Source organism: Cicer arietinum, chromosome 3, assembly GCF_000331145.2.
Source record: "Cicer arietinum cultivar CDC Frontier isolate Library 1 chromosome 3, Cicar.CDCFrontier_v2.0, whole genome shotgun sequence".
NCBI lineage: Eukaryota > Viridiplantae > Streptophyta > Magnoliopsida > Fabales > Fabaceae > Cicer > Cicer arietinum.
Genome location: NC_021162.2, coordinates 61,282,696 through 61,300,281, shown reverse-complemented (window position 1 = coordinate 61,300,281; position 17,586 = coordinate 61,282,696). Strand labels below are relative to the sequence as shown.

The following is a 17,586-nucleotide window of genomic DNA, read 5'->3' as shown; positions in this document are numbered from 1 at the left end:
AGCAAAATATTTTTGTAAGAGGAGTATACTAGATGTAGCAACTCTTGTATTGTGAACTAATATAAAAATATATGTGTCTTCCTCTTTCTTTGTTTCCCTTATCTTAGTTCCTTATGATTCAACTTTATTTTCCACTAAACTTGATTCATAAGAATAAATTGACTGTTTTGATTAAAAAAAGTTTGTGGAAAGAAATCACAGTATAATTTAAAAATGATATAACACAATTCAAATTCTCTCATTTCTTTTGATTTCTAATACCTTTATATATGTTGGTTTATTAAGATTAATTTAAGTTTGTAGATTTTTGTAGGTTCTGATGTTGATTGAGTTAGTTCTTGAAGATGAATTTTTGGGTTTGTGGTTGAAGATTAATTTGTAGTAGTTGGGTTGCTGGAATTTATTTTTAAAAACTAGTTGATAAAAATTGTAGTTATTGTAATTTATCATAAATAATGAATCATCACTAAATTAGTGATGTCACCAAGTTTCTACGCCATGTCAGCAAATATATGTTAAATCATAATATTTTAATTTAAAGTTTTATTAAGGGATCAAATTAAAAGTATTTTCAATTTACAAGGATATAAAATCAAACTAAATTTTTGTATAAATTAAAATAACTCATATTTGTAGGGACCAATTGCATAATTAAGACATTTTTAGAAACTACTAAAAAATACTTTTTGTTTTAAGCAAATTTTAGATTACTTTTTAGATCTTAATTTTTAAAAAATTATAACAAACAAACATAAATTTTAAAAGTAATTATTTTTATAAAAAAAAGTGTTTATTTTATGAAGAAAAAAAAAACTGTAACAAATGGACCATATATTTACTTACTATTTAATATTAAAAGTGATTTGTCTAGCCAAAAGTAAATATTTAAAACCACTATGTGGATTATGAAAGTACTGCAAAAATGAAAGATACTTGAAGTACATGTATTGGTGGAGAATTAATATAGTGTGTTGTTGTGAAAATGGTTGCAAGCAAATAATTAATATCGATTATTCTCCATTGCTCTATAATGTGTGGTGTTAACAAATATAATGTGTGTAACACCTCAAACTTTTGTTTATTAACTTATAGATTTGATGTGCTATTTAGTAGATGTTTAGTTGATTAGATATCAACTTATAGGATAGTTAAAAATCATTGTGTGTATTTAATAACAACCAATCGTTTTGCAAATTTTTAATTGTTAATTGTTACTTCTCTAATTCTCAAATCATTTTCAATCTCATTTGTCACTTTAGAACCGTAAAAACGTGGAGAATTATTCACTTTTCTGCTTAGTCTACTCCTTGTGTTTTTTCTGTCTTGTAGAAAATAGTCCTCATAGCATCTATCTATTAGTTCCATATAGTATCAAATCAAATTCAATGTTTTGATTCATTACGACAAGATGTGACACAACTTTTTGAGAAGGTAAGAGAATAAGAGAAGATTACACAAATGAAGTGATTGAAAATGTTATCTTATTTTAGGTATCAACATGCTGGCGGTTGATTTTTAACATCAGATAGTTTTTTATAACAATTAATTATTCAAAATGACTAGTTTTTAACAATTACCTTTTCATAACAACTAGTTTTTAACGCATATTTTTTTTCATAACAACTAGTTTAGTGATTTTTAGTAAGATAGTGCAATTTTTTTAATCCAAAATCGAATATTAAATCTTGCATAAAACATATAATTGGAATATTAAAATTAAAATGTTGCAATTTTGATTATATAATCTCCAACTTTTATTCCATCCGAAATGAAATATAATCAAAATGGTAGTTAAAAAGTTGATGTATCTAATTGAAAATTTAGTCAAAACACATCAACTTCGGTTCAAAAATGTATCATTGAAGAGTTTTTCATATAACTCTAATTCAATACTCTCTTTCATTTGATACAATTGTTTTTCCTTTTATTTTTTATTTATTTTTTTATCCCATTTGGCAGGTCCTCAGTAAGAAATTGAAATATGAGTCATGATCGAATAAAAAATGTGTCCTCTTACTATGAGAAACTTTAACATAGGTTTCAAAACTTATATGAGTAAATACATCTTGTTTCTTCTTATTTGACAAATTCTCATGTTGAGTTTATTGAGAGACATACAAATGAGATAGCCTATTGCTCAGCTCATGCAGCCTCATCCTTAATTTCCTCTCAAATTTTTATTGATATTTTGTTAGGAAGAATTATACATTTATTTGAAAAGACATTATGGAGAGCATGTGATTATGTGACAGAAAGTAGTAACACATGAAAGTTGACAATGTATACCACTTGGATTGGTTTGCTTTAAAACCAATGCATTCAAATTTGTTAAATGCTGAACAATGCATTAAAACCAAAATGCCGTATGCACCTATATATACTCTTGATATAAATTTGACAATGTATACCACTTGGATTGGTATGCTTTAAAGAAGAAATTGAGTACACATATCATGTGCCAAAAGAAGGCAATTTACATTTACATCATATTACAATTTCAGTATTTAATTTTCAAACGATAATTTTGTAACTTAAAAATTATATACTTTCTTCCAATTTAAAACCAAACAAAAAATTACAAAGCAATAAGACAAGATAATTATAAGATGTGTAAAAAACATATCTTTGGCTGACATTTTTGCTATGGCAGAATTGTATGCTGATAATTAATTTTTTTTGCTACAACATCAACAACCAAGTTGATCCATGTAACTCACAACAAAGTTTTCTAGTTGAATCAGAACTCGTGGATTAATCGACCGACACTGGCTGCATGTTTTCCGCTTCTGTCCGAAGATCTTGGAACAAGACAGATGACAGGTATCGTTCACCGAAACTTGGATGAATAGTCTGAAATTCAAGTCATCGGCAATTTGTACCACATTAGCAACAGAAAGAGAGAAGTTTGATGCCTAAAATCACAGTCAGCATATTTTTACAGTATCTCAAAAAAGATTATGATAAAAAAGAGTCGAGTTTCGTTGCTTGCATAGTGTTGATTCCTACCTAATGAGGTTGATGAATGATACATAACCTTACACATTTAGCTTCACGCTGTTTTAAGTTTTAAGGAAAACTGTTCTTACCACAATAAGTTTGCCTTTGTTTTCAGGAAGACTAGCCAAATTGAGTGCTGCAACCGTGTTAGCTCCGGATGATATGCCAACCTAATAAAATAGTTATAATATCAAACTTTCATTTGCAATTCACAAACAGTTTGTTGCCAGTGATTTATGAATCATATGTAAATCATAAGGTCAAATGGATAAAGCTTGAAGTTTTTCATGCATTTCTTGTTTAACGAAGTGTACAAATTTGTCATTTCAAGATTTACCATGAGTCCTTCTTTTAAGGCCAATATCCTAGCCATGTTAACTGCATCTTCACTACTAACCTACAATGACATAAGTTTCCGGTGACAGTTAGGAGAACAAACGGCTTTAAAGCTAAATCTCGACGTACGAGAAAGTAATAACATGGTACTTACTTCAAGAACTTTGTCCATTACATCCATGTCCAATATGTCTGGTTTGAATCCAACTCCATTACCGGTTATATGATGAGGGCCTGTATATAAGGATAATATCAGAGTTTACAATTTGTGGTTAGAACAATTGGCTTCTGAATGTCACAGATCACACTAACTATTCTCATTACTTTCAATCCTTATTTTACCAATGCCAAAAATGACACAGAAAATATGAAATAATTAGAGACTTCTACACTAATCCTTTTTAATTTCAATCTTTGTTTTATTGGAGGAATGAAGAAGAACATTCAAGAATAAGTGTGTATAATTTATCACATAAAAAAGTAAACAAATAATCAAAGAAACAAAATGATTACCAGGTTTACCGCCATTCAGCACATTACTTTCAGATGGCTCCACTCCATATATCTAATATGTTTGAAAACATTTTACAGGATTAAACGAGAGTATCTAAGAGAATACTCTTTAGTTTGTAATTTGAATTGTGATATGGAGAAGAAAATCACCTTAACGTTAGGGTTTTTGGATTTAAGATATTGTCCAACCCCGGAAACCGTGCCTCCACTACCTATTCCCATAACAAATATGTCAACTTGTCCATTTGTATCCTCCCATATTTCAGGACCTGTTGTTTCAAAATGCACCTGTTTCCCCATTTTTAAAGTAAATTATATATAAACTCACCAAAATACCAATGATTTCAGAATTGTATTTAACCAAACATTACACAGGTATAGCACAAGCATAGTTTTATAGATGATTTTCACAGTAAAAGACTTCAAACAGAAATACTAAAGGTAAATCAGGTATCCTCTACGCGCAACTAAAGAGATTAATCCCTCGAGCTGAGTTTGACCACATTGAGCGGCAAAACCCTCTCTCAAAAGTTTTAACGTTGCTGCTGCATTCCCAGAGCTAGATCCGAACCCATATCCTCTGGTTAAGTTGGGAGAGATTTGAATCATCTCATTCAAACACTCTTGGGTAAACAAAATAGTAATTTAAGATCAGTTAACCAAACCTGTGTATTGGCCGGGTTAGAAAATTGTTGTAGCATGAAAGCGTTTGGAGTAGATTCCAAAAGGTCATAAGCCTTCTTAACTGTTCCTCCCATTCCTTTGGTTGGATCAGTGAGGATCAATTCAGCTCCAAATGCTCTCATTGTCACCCTTCTTTCCAAGCTTGTGTAAGAAGGCATGGTCAAAACCATCTTATATCCCTTCATGGCAGCTATAAACGCCATGCTAATACCCATGTTGCCTGATGTTGGCTCTATCAGAATTGTCTACACCATCAATTAAGGCAAAACATTCATTCAGCTTCGATCTAAATGTAAATAACGGAGCAAAATCGGTGCTAGGATTCAATTAAAACTAACCTTTCCAGGAGATATCAGATTCTTTTTCTCAGCATCTTCCATCATAGCAAGCGCAGGTCTGCCAAAATTCATGATAATCACAAAAGTTATGCTAAGAACTTGACCTCTAGTAACTACTTTTTTGGTCTTAACCTACTGGTTACCAGGCAAAAGGGGCCCTAATAATCAAGAGTTAAGTAAAGTCTGGTCAAATATTCTTCAAATCAAAAGTTGGAACTCGAGTACTCTCGATCGAGTCAACCTTTACTGAATTTCATTAACCATGTAAACTCAACCATATGGTTAAACTCTGATTACTATGAACTATTAAGATTAAAATGAAATTTGATCAAGTTTAAAGTAAAATAAACAAAATGAATTTGAAATAGAAAAAGGGTAACCTGTCTTTGATGCTTGCTGTAGGCTGCATCATCTCTTGCTTAACAGCAATATAAGCTCCACATCCTTCAGTGACTTTGTTAAGATAAACAAGTGGAGTCCTCCCAATGAGCTGAAAAATGAATTGTTCTATTTAAGTGAAATTGGAAAATACACTCCAATAAACAAAACAGTAAAATTAAAAAAATGAAAATAGAAACATAAATTAGGTTCAACTATTAATTTGAGTTCAGATGAGTCAGATTACACATTCACCGAATCAACTTTAAATAATCTCTAACATATAGAAGACGTAACATCAACAAAATTCATTACAGAATAACTAAGTTTTATGACAACAATAATCAAGAATTTTGCTAAAGCAAAATTAAGCTATAATAGCTATAAAGATCTATCTATAGCAAGAATTTAAGACATTTTTGTAGCCAATACAACAAAATTTGATTCCAATTGAGGGGGATGAAGTTGGATATAGTGAAATATTGGTCGTACACGTGGCATGATATGAGTGAACAGTGAACAGAAACATAAAAAGCAATGCAAAACAAAGTGACCAATTAGCAAACAAAGTCGCATGTTGTCTAGAGAGAGAGAGAGAGGTTACATGGGAAACGTGTTTTTTGATGTTTGTTCCAGGAAGATCTTTTGGTAAATCTCTGATTCTCTGAGCAAAAGAAAGAGAATGAACGGTGGTTGTTGGTGTTGTAGTTGTGAACAGTCTCCTAAACATCACGGGGTGGTGGCATGCAATAGCATATGAATATGATAATGAAGATGAAGAAGAAAAAGAGGTTCGTTTGAGGAAGGTGATGAGGGAAGCCATTGAAGAAGGAGAGAAGGACTTGGATTGAATAACTTAGTACGGATTGGACTATTTTTTCTCACTTATATAGACTAAAAGACTATGTTATTTTATTTTATTTAATTTATTCTCTCTTGCAACTTGCAATGCAATAATATATAGAGATTAGGTGGGCATGCTGGTGTGCTCTATAATAATATTTACTCCCTCCTTTTCACAGTAAACGTCCATTAAGGTTTTTGTACAAATTATATTATCAAACTATATACATTTTTATTATTATTATTATTAATATCAAATATTATAATATTTTGGAAGTTGTATATATAGTAATTATTAAAATAGTAGTGTAGAAAAAATTAATTAAAAAATATTTACTCTCTAGTGTGGTAACAATAATGTGGAATCAGAGTGTTATAGTTGTCTACTAGTTTATTATGTTATATCATAATCTTTAACCATAAAACTTAAAATAAAAATTATTTAGAGCAATATTTTATATTTTTAAAGAGTATATTTGTCAATTCTCAACAATGTGAAACTATTTTAATCGATGCTTACATTTTTACTTACCAAGTACATTATAGTGCATAGTGGATATTCGTAAGTAATATGTAAATAACTTTTGTAATCACTTTGTAAATCTTAAAGATTAATCATTATTCTGCAAACCATCAGGACCCAATTGGTTTAATTTTTTTCTTGAAAAAAAGATAATATAATATTTTTTATTTTTTAATTCTCTGATTTTTAGAAGAAATTGATATTGGTAATTCAAAGTTAGAATAAAATAAGTAAAGTCTAATATTATTTCGGTCAAGATTCAAATTGAAATTGTTCTGAATTATTTGTTCTTAATTGAAATTGATCAACTACTTAAATTAAATTACTTAATATAATTATAATATAATATACTAATATAAAGGTCAATTCTCATTTTAGTGTTACTTTTGCCGAGACCAATTCTCATTTTAATTCCCAAATGATGATTGTAAGAAAATTTAATATTGTAGAACGAATTTGAATGATTCTAGTTATCCTGAGGGGTATGAGCATGAAGGGAAAAGTTAATACCAAGATTCATCATAAAGCAACCAAAAGAAGCGGCTCTTCTATCTTTTAAAAATACCACAACCAGCCAAATTCAGACAACTTTTAGAAATTCCATTTGTATTACCTTTTATCAACTTAAGTTGTCATATCAACTTTTTATATTACCTTTGATCAACTTAAGTTGTCAAATGTTCGCATCTTAAGAATATGACAATGTATTGATTTTTTTTTTTTTAAATGAAAAAATATTAAATAAAATAATTAAAAAAAACTAGATTATATTAGTAAAATCAAATAAAAATATTAAATAAAAAAAATACATCAAAATTAATGTTGTTGAATAGATGTGTCAAATAAAAGAATGTGAGATAATATTTTAATAATTCTCTTTTATTTTTTAGTTTATTACAAATAAATTTGAAACTTTGCAATCAACTCTCTCCTATTTTATTGTCAATTTTATTTATTAAAATATAAATTGGTTGTTTAAACAATGTAACACATTCAAAAAATTTAACATGTTCATGTTTTTTGTGTCTATTATATACTCAAATTGTTTATTTTCAAATAAAAAATAAAGATATATTTATTTATATTATAAATAAAATAGACATTAAAAATAAAATACATAAATCTAGTTAATGGGTTATTTTATTTTTAATATATATAAATGTATAATAATTTTTGTTTAGTTTAAAGAAATAAAATTTGAGTATATAATAGACATAAAAAACGTGAACATGCTAAAAAAATTGAACGTGTTATATTATTTAAACAACTATATATATGCTAATTTATATTTTAATAAATAAAATTGATGGTAAAATAGGAGGTAGTCAGTCAGTTGCAACATAGGAGATAATTGCTAATTTTATTTACGGATAAAATTGACACTAAAATAGAATAGAGTTTATTGTAAAATAGGATGAAGTTGTTAATTTATTTGTAATTGACTTAAAAAACGGAGGGAGTTATTAAATATTATAACACGTTATTTTCTTTGATACATCTATCCTACCACAATAACTTTGATGTATTTTTTTTCGTTTAATGTATTTTATTTGATTTTATTAATATAATTTAATTTTCTATTATATTTTATTAATTAATTTTTTTTTTTCATTTATTAAAAAAGTAAATAAATAATACACGATCGCAACCCACAATCTCTTGGAGGAGAAAACAAAAGGATATTTTTGTATATTAATAAATAAAGTATATTAATTTTCTTTTTACATTAAAAAGAGATATAAATAAAAAAAAATCTGATTTAGGAGGCCTTCGAAAACATGAGATATTTTTCAACTATATCTCTTTTAAAAAAATTAAAATATACTCTAATTTAAAATTTATATATGAAAATGTTCTATTTATTTTCATCTTAAAAGATGTTGCAAGACAAGAATGTGATCGAAATTTTTTTCTCTTTTAAGGGGTCGCACCTTGTGTTCTATTTATTTAACAAATGAACAAATATTAAATTAATAAACAAAATATAATAAAAATAATTAAAAAAATTAAATTATATTAATAAAATCAAACAAAATATATTAGATGAAAAAGAAAATCAAAATTAATGCAGTTGAGATGTGACAACATTTTTTGGACATTATTTCTTATTATGATCAGATGTCCGACATAATTCGTAGTTTCTGTACTTTTTATGTGGTGTTTATTTATGTTATAATACGTTTATTCTTAGAGATGCAACCTTTCTACACATATATTTTTTATTTTATTTTTTATTAATTGATATAATAAATAAATAATTAAAAATAAATTATTAATTAATAATAATATAAAATTAATTAAAATTAGTAAAAAAATTTATAGAGATTTAATACCGTTATGGGTAATGTTGTTTTTGTTTTTGTTCTGAAGAATGATAGAGAAAGAAACATAGTAGAGAGAATATTGTTGTAAAATTATTTTTTTGTCTGATGATAAACAAATACTTCAAATACAAATAAAAATCAACAATTGATTGAAAGTTGTATTTCATAATTGTAGCAACTATCAAATGATTAAGTGCAAAATAAATATAATTTACTCACTAACAAAAAAATAATTGATATTTTATTTTAATTTATTTAAATTAAATTATAAAAAATTAACTAACTACTTTGTCATCCTTCATAAATAATATTTTGTATTATTATCAAATAATCGACATAGTATGTGTATCTTATTCTTAATATCTATGATTATTTATAATATAAATAAATATTTTTTTATTTTTTTTATTTTTTAAAAGAAACAAAATTTGAGTACCATTAGAATAGAATTGCATTAGAACATAAATGAACACTACATAAAAATATAAAGAAAAATGCAGGATATGTCAGATTTTTAGTCATAAAATATTGTCCAAACATTGTTGACACATCATTAACTTTTATATATTTTTTTCTTCTATTTAATGTATTTTATTAATATAATTTAATTTTTTTATTACTTTATATTTATTAATTTAACATTTGTTTATTTGTTAAAAAAATAAAACAACATATAATCGCATCATCACCTCCTAAAAAAAAAAAAAAAAAATTATGTGTCAGCATTTTCATTTTCCGACATTCTGAAGGTTAAAGAAAATAAAACATTTTTATATATAAATTTCATAGTTATGCTATATTAATTTTTTTTTTAAGAAATATGGTTGAAAAATATCCTTCAAAATTTTAGCGTTTCCCTTAAGATATAGCTGTAATTTATGAATTGATGTGACCATAGTATCCATACAAAAGTGACAAATGAGTAATATGTCACAGATTACTTGTTATGTCTCACAATGAATAATTATAATAATTAAAAGAAAAAAATACTTTATTTAACTAAATTATTCACTTTAATTATCAGCAATTTTTTAATGTTAATACTATAAAATATAATAATATTTTATAAATTATATATATAATAGTTATTAAAAGATAATATAAAAAATAATTAAAATTACATTAAAAAATATAAATAACATTTATTTTGAGATAATTTTTTTGTTATAAAAGTGACACAAATAAAGTATTATTTTATTTTATTTTTTGACAAATACAAAATTAGAGATGATCATGTACTGTTGATTCGATTTTTAGTAAATACACTTATTATAAAACCAAAACTTGTTTCAACAGTACCAAATAAATCAAAAGATATTAGCAATTTTTAAAGCTATTTTAACAAGATAGACCTGGTTTTTCTTGTATTAAAATATTTTTTTTATAAAAGAATGTTCTTCGAACTTAAATATTTTATTTTTATAATTACCTATAAATTTATAATAATATTTACCATTTCATATAAAATTATTATAATATGCTCCATAGAAAGGATGAATTCAACTAATACTCAAGTAAATTATTAATAGAAGAATTTGTGAACCAAACATGCAGTTTATCTCTCATCCAAAAATAGCTTATTCCAGACGTATTTTTGGTTCAACACGATGTTAAAAAATGTGTTGTTTGCTGAGAAGGAGAAAATTATCACGTGCACACCAGAAAATATGTGATTCAGTTCAGTGCATTTGGTATAGGTCAGTAGGCCACTGAAGGGGCTGCGTTTAGAGCTAAGAATAATAATGCAAACACAACGCAAATTACTTTTTTACATATTATTTTATACACTTTAGTTTAATTTTTTTATGCACTAAAAATATTATATATATAAATGAAATTTAAAAATAAAATTATTTAATGACTCTCACTTTTATTAATTAAAATTTATATGAGATCTTTGTAATTTAGTAAAAAAAGAAAATTAAACTTTTATAAATTGATATAAATTTTACATAAATTTTAAAGAATAAAAAAGTAAATTATAAATTACTAACACTAGTCTAAAGTCAAACGTGTTGGCTAAAAGCATGTGGTATATGCCGTCCTAAGGAGGCAGAAACAACATTTAAAAAATAGCTTTTATGTAAGTGGCAGGCAAATCATTTATAATTTTGTGTTTGGGAGCATGTAAGAAACGCTGTCAATGGTCACAATCGTTGAATGACACATTTCAGTTATTGGATATATATATTTTAGTATTCGGTGCGTGTGCCCTCTGCTGTCCTAGGATTTTTTTTTCTGCTATATTTTTTAGAAAATGCCATACTTGAAAAAATAAATCAAAATACTTTACTTGTGGGTCGCATTTTGAGGATGTAATGATGTGGAGGAAAAAGATTATAAGTTAATAGTTGATTGTACATATATTTTTTCTTTATTTTTTTAATTAAATAATTAAAAGATAAAATATAATAAAAAATATTAATTATTAATTAATAATAATGTATAAATATGATTAAAATCAATAAAAAATAAAAATATATAAAGATTTAATAGAATTGTACGTGACATTGAGATAATGATTTATATTGTGATAGACTATGGGACATAAATGTCTATTTTTAAATAATTGTATATATAAAATGATTAATTCACCTCAAAAGAAGATTGAAGCTTAAAGAAGATAGATTGAGAAAATGAAGGAGTGATAAGTGATATGAAAATTTCAAAGATTGTTTGTTGTCATTAAAATAAAATTTGTAGTGGGTAGATCTCCAACAACTTATTTTCTTGTGAACGTCTCTGACGGCTATATGGATTTCATACATTCTGAAATCTTTGGATGCAATATATTAGGATGAAAATGTCATTTGTTACGCATATAAAAAATAAAAATAAAAACTATTTGTAATTTGATTTAATTTGAATGACGCCTAACAAAAATCGATTCAATCCAATACAATATCCTTAAATTGAATCGATTACTCAATCACAATCCAAATTATTATACTCAATGGTACAGACAACTTTACTCGCTCTTTATAATTTTTTTTGTATTTTTCTTGTATTGATTTCAATTATTTTTATATTATTATTAATTAATAATTAATATTTTTATTATTGATTTATTATATTTTGTTTTTTTAATTATTTAATATAAAATATATATATACATATATATATATTTAAAACGCATGTTTTTTATGAAGACAAAGATTAAGAATTGTGATCAAAGCAACAAAGCTCAAAAAGAAGTTCAAATAGCATATGTCAACTAATCAAACATATTAAATGTTTAAATAAATGTAAAGGTATATGATACAACCAATAGTTCAAAAGTACATGAGAACCATTCATCTTTGCATATGCATAAAAATGATTTTTCATTACATTAAACAATGTTTAAAATCAAAGTTTTTGACAAAAAGCAATATTGTATTCGAATACAATATATTGTATTCGAATACAAATGCTAAGTTAGTAGCAAAAACTTAACATTTGTATTCGACTACGAGGTGCTATAGTCGAATACAAGTATTAAGTCAGTAGCTCAGACTTCACATCTATATTCGACTACAACCTGATGTAGTCGAATACAAACAACAAGTCAGTAGCAAAATGCACTTATCTGTATTCGACTACAATCTGTATACAAACAGCAAGTCAGTAGCAAAATGCACTTATCATTGAGAAAGGTTCTTAAAGTACACTTGAAATAATATTGGATTGAAATCATTATACTATTCTTATTCTTATTCCAAAACAAATTACATTGTTTGTAAAAGAAAGTAGTACTTTCTGAAAGTAGTCTAATCTAAGATAGTGGTGTGCTATCTTAGAAGTTTGTAACAGAAATTCTAGGGTGGGGTTTGCACATTTTCTGACATTAATGGAAAAATCTCTTGTAGTGTGCAAGAGAATTGGATGTACCATTAGTCATAAGGAAAACTAGAATAATATCTTTGTGTTTACTATTTTTTTGTCATTTATGTTGCTCATCCATTATCTGTGTGTGTGTGCGTGCGTGTGCGTGCGTGTGTGTGTGGGTGTGTGTGGGCGTGCGTAGGTGTGCGTGCTTGTGTGTGGGTGTGCGTGCGTGTGTGTGTGTCCGACCAATTACTAACTCATTATTTTTTTATCTTCACATGATTGCATCCTAACGATGCGACCCGATGAAAATGTAAAAAATAAAACATTTTGGTAAAAAAAAATTCAAAGTAGAGTATTTTAAAAAAATAAAATAAAGAATATTGTAGAAACATTTCATTATCCTATTATATATTTTCTCCATTTCACAATTTGAATATTTTATATACAAATTAAAAAATATGAGTGTAAAACAGTGTAAAATAATTTCATAAACTTTAGTCATTCAATTATAATCATTGATTATCTACCACATCACATTGTATTATTTTTAGAATGTTGAAATTAGGTTTGTGTTTCAAATGAGTTGCAAAAATTGGTAGAATGTTGATTACATGTGTAACTCATTTGCATTCTACATGTTTGATAAAATGTATCTTGAGGTTTGTGATGGATCTTGACTTTAAATCCATATTGCAAGTGTTAGCTATTGATGCTTGAGAATATGGATAAATACTTACTTGGACACAACCCAAATCAAAAATATTTTGGCGTGACTTTTCTTCTTCTTATTTTTTACCCTTTAGTGACAATTAATCTAATTCAAAAACTGACTGCTTAACCATTTTTCTCGTACACGTTGGTACTAAATCAGTAATTGGATATTCAAAAGAAAAAATTCAATAACAGCATAAAACCGCAAAACTTATACACGCGTTAGCGCAATAAAAAAAACAGATAAATAGGAAAGTGCTTCTCAGGACGCTAATTTTGGTACAATGGTATTATAAGATTTTGACACATGTTTCTGTAATTTTCTAATTATACAATGTATTGAGACGTTTTTTATTTGTTTCATTTCGAGTGGTATTCTGTTTGTTTCACGAGGAACCAATGTTAAATTTCCTTTTTGTAAAGGTTTTTGGAGTTTTTCTACACAGTCTTTATTTTATTTATCGTTATTGTACTGATTCTTTGTGTTACAAAATTACCTTGAAAGTATGTGACTTTTGCATGTCTTGTCTTTTAAGTTATTTCTATTGTTATATTCTCAATTTTTTATCTTGTATTTAAAAAAAAAATGAAGACATGAAGTAAATTGATGGTTAATATATAATTTAAATAAGTAGCTTGATTTGTTTGGTGTTAATAGAATTCGGTCATATAGCTTAATCATCATGTCCATGTCATATAGATAAAAATTTAAAATGAAATATTGGAATATAAATAAATATTATTTATTTAAAAAAATTATTTTTAACTCGGGTTGCTTGATGATCCAAATTCTTTTAAAACAAATTAAGATTGTGTTTTTTTTAGGATTAATTTAGTTCTGACAGCTTGATAATCTATGTTTTTTTTTTCAAAAAATAAATTAGAAAATCATTGTTTTAGGGATAAGTTGACCCCAACAACTGCTAATCCTATGATATTCATGAAAAGTCATTTCATCGGTAATAGTCTGATGATTTGAGTTTTTTTTATATACTTTTATAAAATTAAAATAATACATTTTTTAGACTAATTTGTCTGCAATGGCCTCTCAATCTTATAATATTTATTGAAACAACCTTATTCGTGATGGTTTGGTGTTTCAAATTCTTAAAAAAATTATCTTTGATTTTCTGAATTTTTTGTTTTGTTCATTTATTTAGTGGTAAAATAAATGTTTTCAAAGTTAATTGGCATAATTAATTACCATAATCACTTTGGAATCAAATAGGTTTTTATCGATTAAAGAATTCAACTTCCTTGCAAAGAGACTAGTTTTAAAAATAAATATTTTCAATCTCTTTTGAAATAAATGAACTTTAGTGAAATTTTTATTTTCAAAATAATTTTTGTTCTCCATCGTGCAATCCCAGTTACAACAATATAACATATTTATATATATCCAAGAAAAGCATTAGATATTGTAGACACTAAAGTCTAAAACTATTGTGTATGTATTTGTGTGGAAAGTCTTCTCTGTGTATTGAAGGTCAGTGCAATGGAGGAGTATTTAGAAGAGGAGTTGACAGAGCCAGTGAGTCCCATGGGACAATGCTTGAACAACACTTCTCTATGCTCTTACATTCTTGCATTTTTAGAATTTGAAGTTCCAATCCATGATTTACCAATTGTCTCATTGGTTGAAGATGCTTTTCTTTCCATCCCTCACTTCACCTCTATAATGGTTCTCCCCTTCTCCTCTCTCTCAAACACATGCAAGTTTTGTAACATTATTTAGGTTTAATTGCAGTTTTAGTTCTCTTGTTTTAGTTGAATCGCGAAAGTAGTCCCCTACTTTATTTCTCCATAATTTTGGTCCCCAAACAAAATTTTGGTCTAAAACGTGATGAAGTTTCATTTTTTTACATTTATTTAAGTCACATTATCAAGATCTCGTGGCGCAACAATTGTACTTAAAATTTATGATCATAAATAGTGTGGTGTAAGCTTAAAAAAATGACACTTTGTCAACTTTTGGACCAAAATTCTGTTTGAGAACCAAAACTGAGGAGAAATAAAATGGATGACTACTTTCGTGATTCAGCTAAAATAGAGGGAACAAAACTGCAATTAAGCCAATTATTTATATAGTATAGTTGTTCATGTCATTTGTTGGTAAAACAAATTATATATGTTTATTTTTTCACTTTTTTCTTGCTCTTTTGAAATTGGTGTATACATTTTTATGGTTTTGTAAACATAACGTTTGAGAACAGGTTAATGATGAAAGAGGAGTGAAAAGATGGAAACAAGTTGAAGTGAAGTTGGAGGAACATATCATTGAACCCAAATTGATTGATGATGGCATCTCAGTTGATTTATATGACAAGCATTTTGCTGACTATATATCAAGGATGGCATTGGAAAAATTACCACCAACAAAGCCATTATGGCAAGTTCATGTATTCAAATACCCTACAAGCAATGCTGCAGGAACCTTGGTGTTCAAACTTCACCATGCAATTGGAGATGGTTACAGTCTCATGAGTGTCATCCTTTCTAGCCTACAAAGAGCTGATGATCCTTCTCTCCCTTTATCCTTTCCATCATCACGCAAGTCATCTAAACCAAATAAATTTAGCAGATTATTTCTAAATAAAATGCCTCAGTTTCTCTCCATTCCTTTCAATTCTGTGTCAGAGTTTGGATCCAGTCTTCTAAAAAGTACATTACTAGAAGATGATAAAACACCAATAAGGTCAGGAGTTGAAGCAGTTGAGTTTCGGCCAACCAAGTTATCAAATGTCACATTTTCAATTGATCATATCAAACAAATCAAGTCTAATCTTGGAGTGGTATGATTTTAAGAAGAATATTATACAGCATACAGTTACTTGCTAGTTAATATAATAATCAATACAACGAGAAAGGATGAAGATGAGATCCTTCAAAATAAAATTTATGAAACTAATTAATGATATTTCCATTGTATCCATAAGATTTTGAAGTTTCCATTGCATTCACCATTAGTTTAAATCAAATTGTATATTGCAGACTATAAATGATGTGATTACTGGAATAATATTCTATGGGATTAGGCTTTACATGCAAGATGTTGACTATAGATCAAGAACATTGAATTCCACTGCATTGGTAATAGCAAGCACAAGGCACATTAAAGATTACCAGAGAGTGCAGGATATGATGTTAAAGACTGCAAAGAGTGCTTGGGGTAACCGTATTACTTACTATCATGTATCAATACCGAAATTAGAAGACATTCCAATTTCAAATCCACTCCAATTTGTCATGAAAGCACACACTTCAATCAAGAGGAAGAACAATTCTTTTGCTCCTCTTTTGGTTACCAAGCTTCTCCAGATGAAGGTGAAGTTTGAAGGCCCTGAGGTGATTTGTCTTCTTCACTGGCATTACTTTTTTGGTGACAAATACACAAATATCTTCTTCACTTATATGTGCTTAACACTTTTTTGATGACTTTATAGGTCGTGGCTAAATATGTCCATAACACTTTGAGAAAATCAAGCTTAATAATCTCAAATGTGGTTGGACCAATTGAGCAAATGGCTTGGGCTAATCATCCTATAGGAGGCTTCTCCTTTACGTTGGCTGGATTTCCTCAGGTAATTACATGATTTCATCTTTAGTAGTTTAAAGAAACTACTCAGCATAATCTACTTTCATTGTTGCAGAGTCTTGTCATTACAATCATGAGCTATATGGGAGTGTTAAGAGTTACCAGTTCAACAGAAGAAGGTTTCATAGATGAGCAAAAGTTAATGCAGTACATGAACAAGGCCTTTGAGATAATACGTCATGAGTCAATTGCTAAGGAGAATATTCCAAAATGGAATGATTTTTTTTAGTGTGTTCTGTAGTCCTTTGTTTAAGGATTATAAATGTGTTTTGTATCACAGATGCTTTGTTTGTTTCACTTGAAACTTAGAGTATTGATTAAAAGAAAAAATGTTTAATGTTATGTCTTACCTATGTACAATTTATGTAAACATGTATATCAACCTTGAAATTTTCTTCATCACTGTGAAATTTGGAACATTTTCATACAACTATATCACAATTTGCTATTAGTTTTAGAAAACATTTCCACACAAACACAAAATGCAACAAACCAAAAATGTCAATTAAGTTGCAGATATGCAGTGAAATCACA

At 27.4% G+C, this 17,586-nt stretch overlaps 2 protein-coding genes across 2 annotated transcripts; one reads left to right on the top strand and one right to left on the bottom strand.

Moving 5' to 3' along the window:
* Window positions 1-2,454: 2,454 nt before the first annotated feature.
* Window positions 2,455-6,144, bottom strand: LOC101512608 (bifunctional L-3-cyanoalanine synthase/cysteine synthase 1, mitochondrial). The gene is made up of 10 exons (XM_004492705.4): window positions 5,851-6,144; window positions 5,249-5,358; window positions 4,869-4,926; window positions 4,512-4,775; window positions 3,997-4,134; window positions 3,847-3,898; window positions 3,488-3,567; window positions 3,335-3,394; window positions 3,087-3,167; window positions 2,455-2,850 (listed from the first exon to the last, which is right to left on the bottom strand). Exons 1-10 carry the CDS (start codon window positions 6,067-6,069, stop codon window positions 2,752-2,754), a joined length of 1,161 nt encoding a protein of 386 aa, XP_004492762.1. The 5' UTR covers window positions 6,070-6,144; the 3' UTR covers window positions 2,455-2,751.
* Window positions 6,145-14,580: 8,436 nt separating this feature from the next.
* On the top strand, window positions 14,581-17,485 carry LOC101512276 (wax ester synthase/diacylglycerol acyltransferase 4-like). The gene is made up of 5 exons (XM_004492704.4): window positions 14,581-15,138; window positions 15,671-16,249; window positions 16,449-16,802; window positions 16,901-17,038; window positions 17,108-17,485. The coding sequence occupies exons 1-5, from the start codon at window positions 14,953-14,955 to the stop codon at window positions 17,279-17,281; spliced, it is 1,431 nt and encodes a 476-aa protein (XP_004492761.1). The 5' UTR covers window positions 14,581-14,952; the 3' UTR covers window positions 17,282-17,485.
* The last annotated feature ends 101 nt before the right edge of the window (window positions 17,486-17,586 follow it).

Coding starts and splice junctions, on each gene's coding strand:
- LOC101512276 (XM_004492704.4), top strand. CDS start 14,953: ATGGAGGAGTATTTAGAAGAGGAGTTGACAGAGCCAGTGAGTCCCATG. Junction 16,250..16,448: donor TCAAGTCTAATCTTGGAGTG/GTATGATTTTAA, acceptor TGTATATTGCAG/ACTATAAATGATGTGATTAC. Junction 16,803..16,900: donor TGAAGTTTGAAGGCCCTGAG/GTGATTTGTCTT, acceptor ATGACTTTATAG/GTCGTGGCTAAATATGTCCA.
- LOC101512608 (XM_004492705.4), bottom strand. CDS start 6,069: ATGGCTTCCCTCATCACCTTCCTCAAACGAACCTCTTTTTCTTCTTCA. Junction 3,899..3,996: donor CCAAAAACCCTAACGTTAAG/GTGATTTTCTTC, acceptor CAAACATATTAG/ATATATGGAGTGGAGCCATC. Junction 3,395..3,487: donor TAATGGACAAAGTTCTTGAA/GTAAGTACCATG, acceptor ATGTCATTGTAG/GTTAGTAGTGAAGATGCAGT.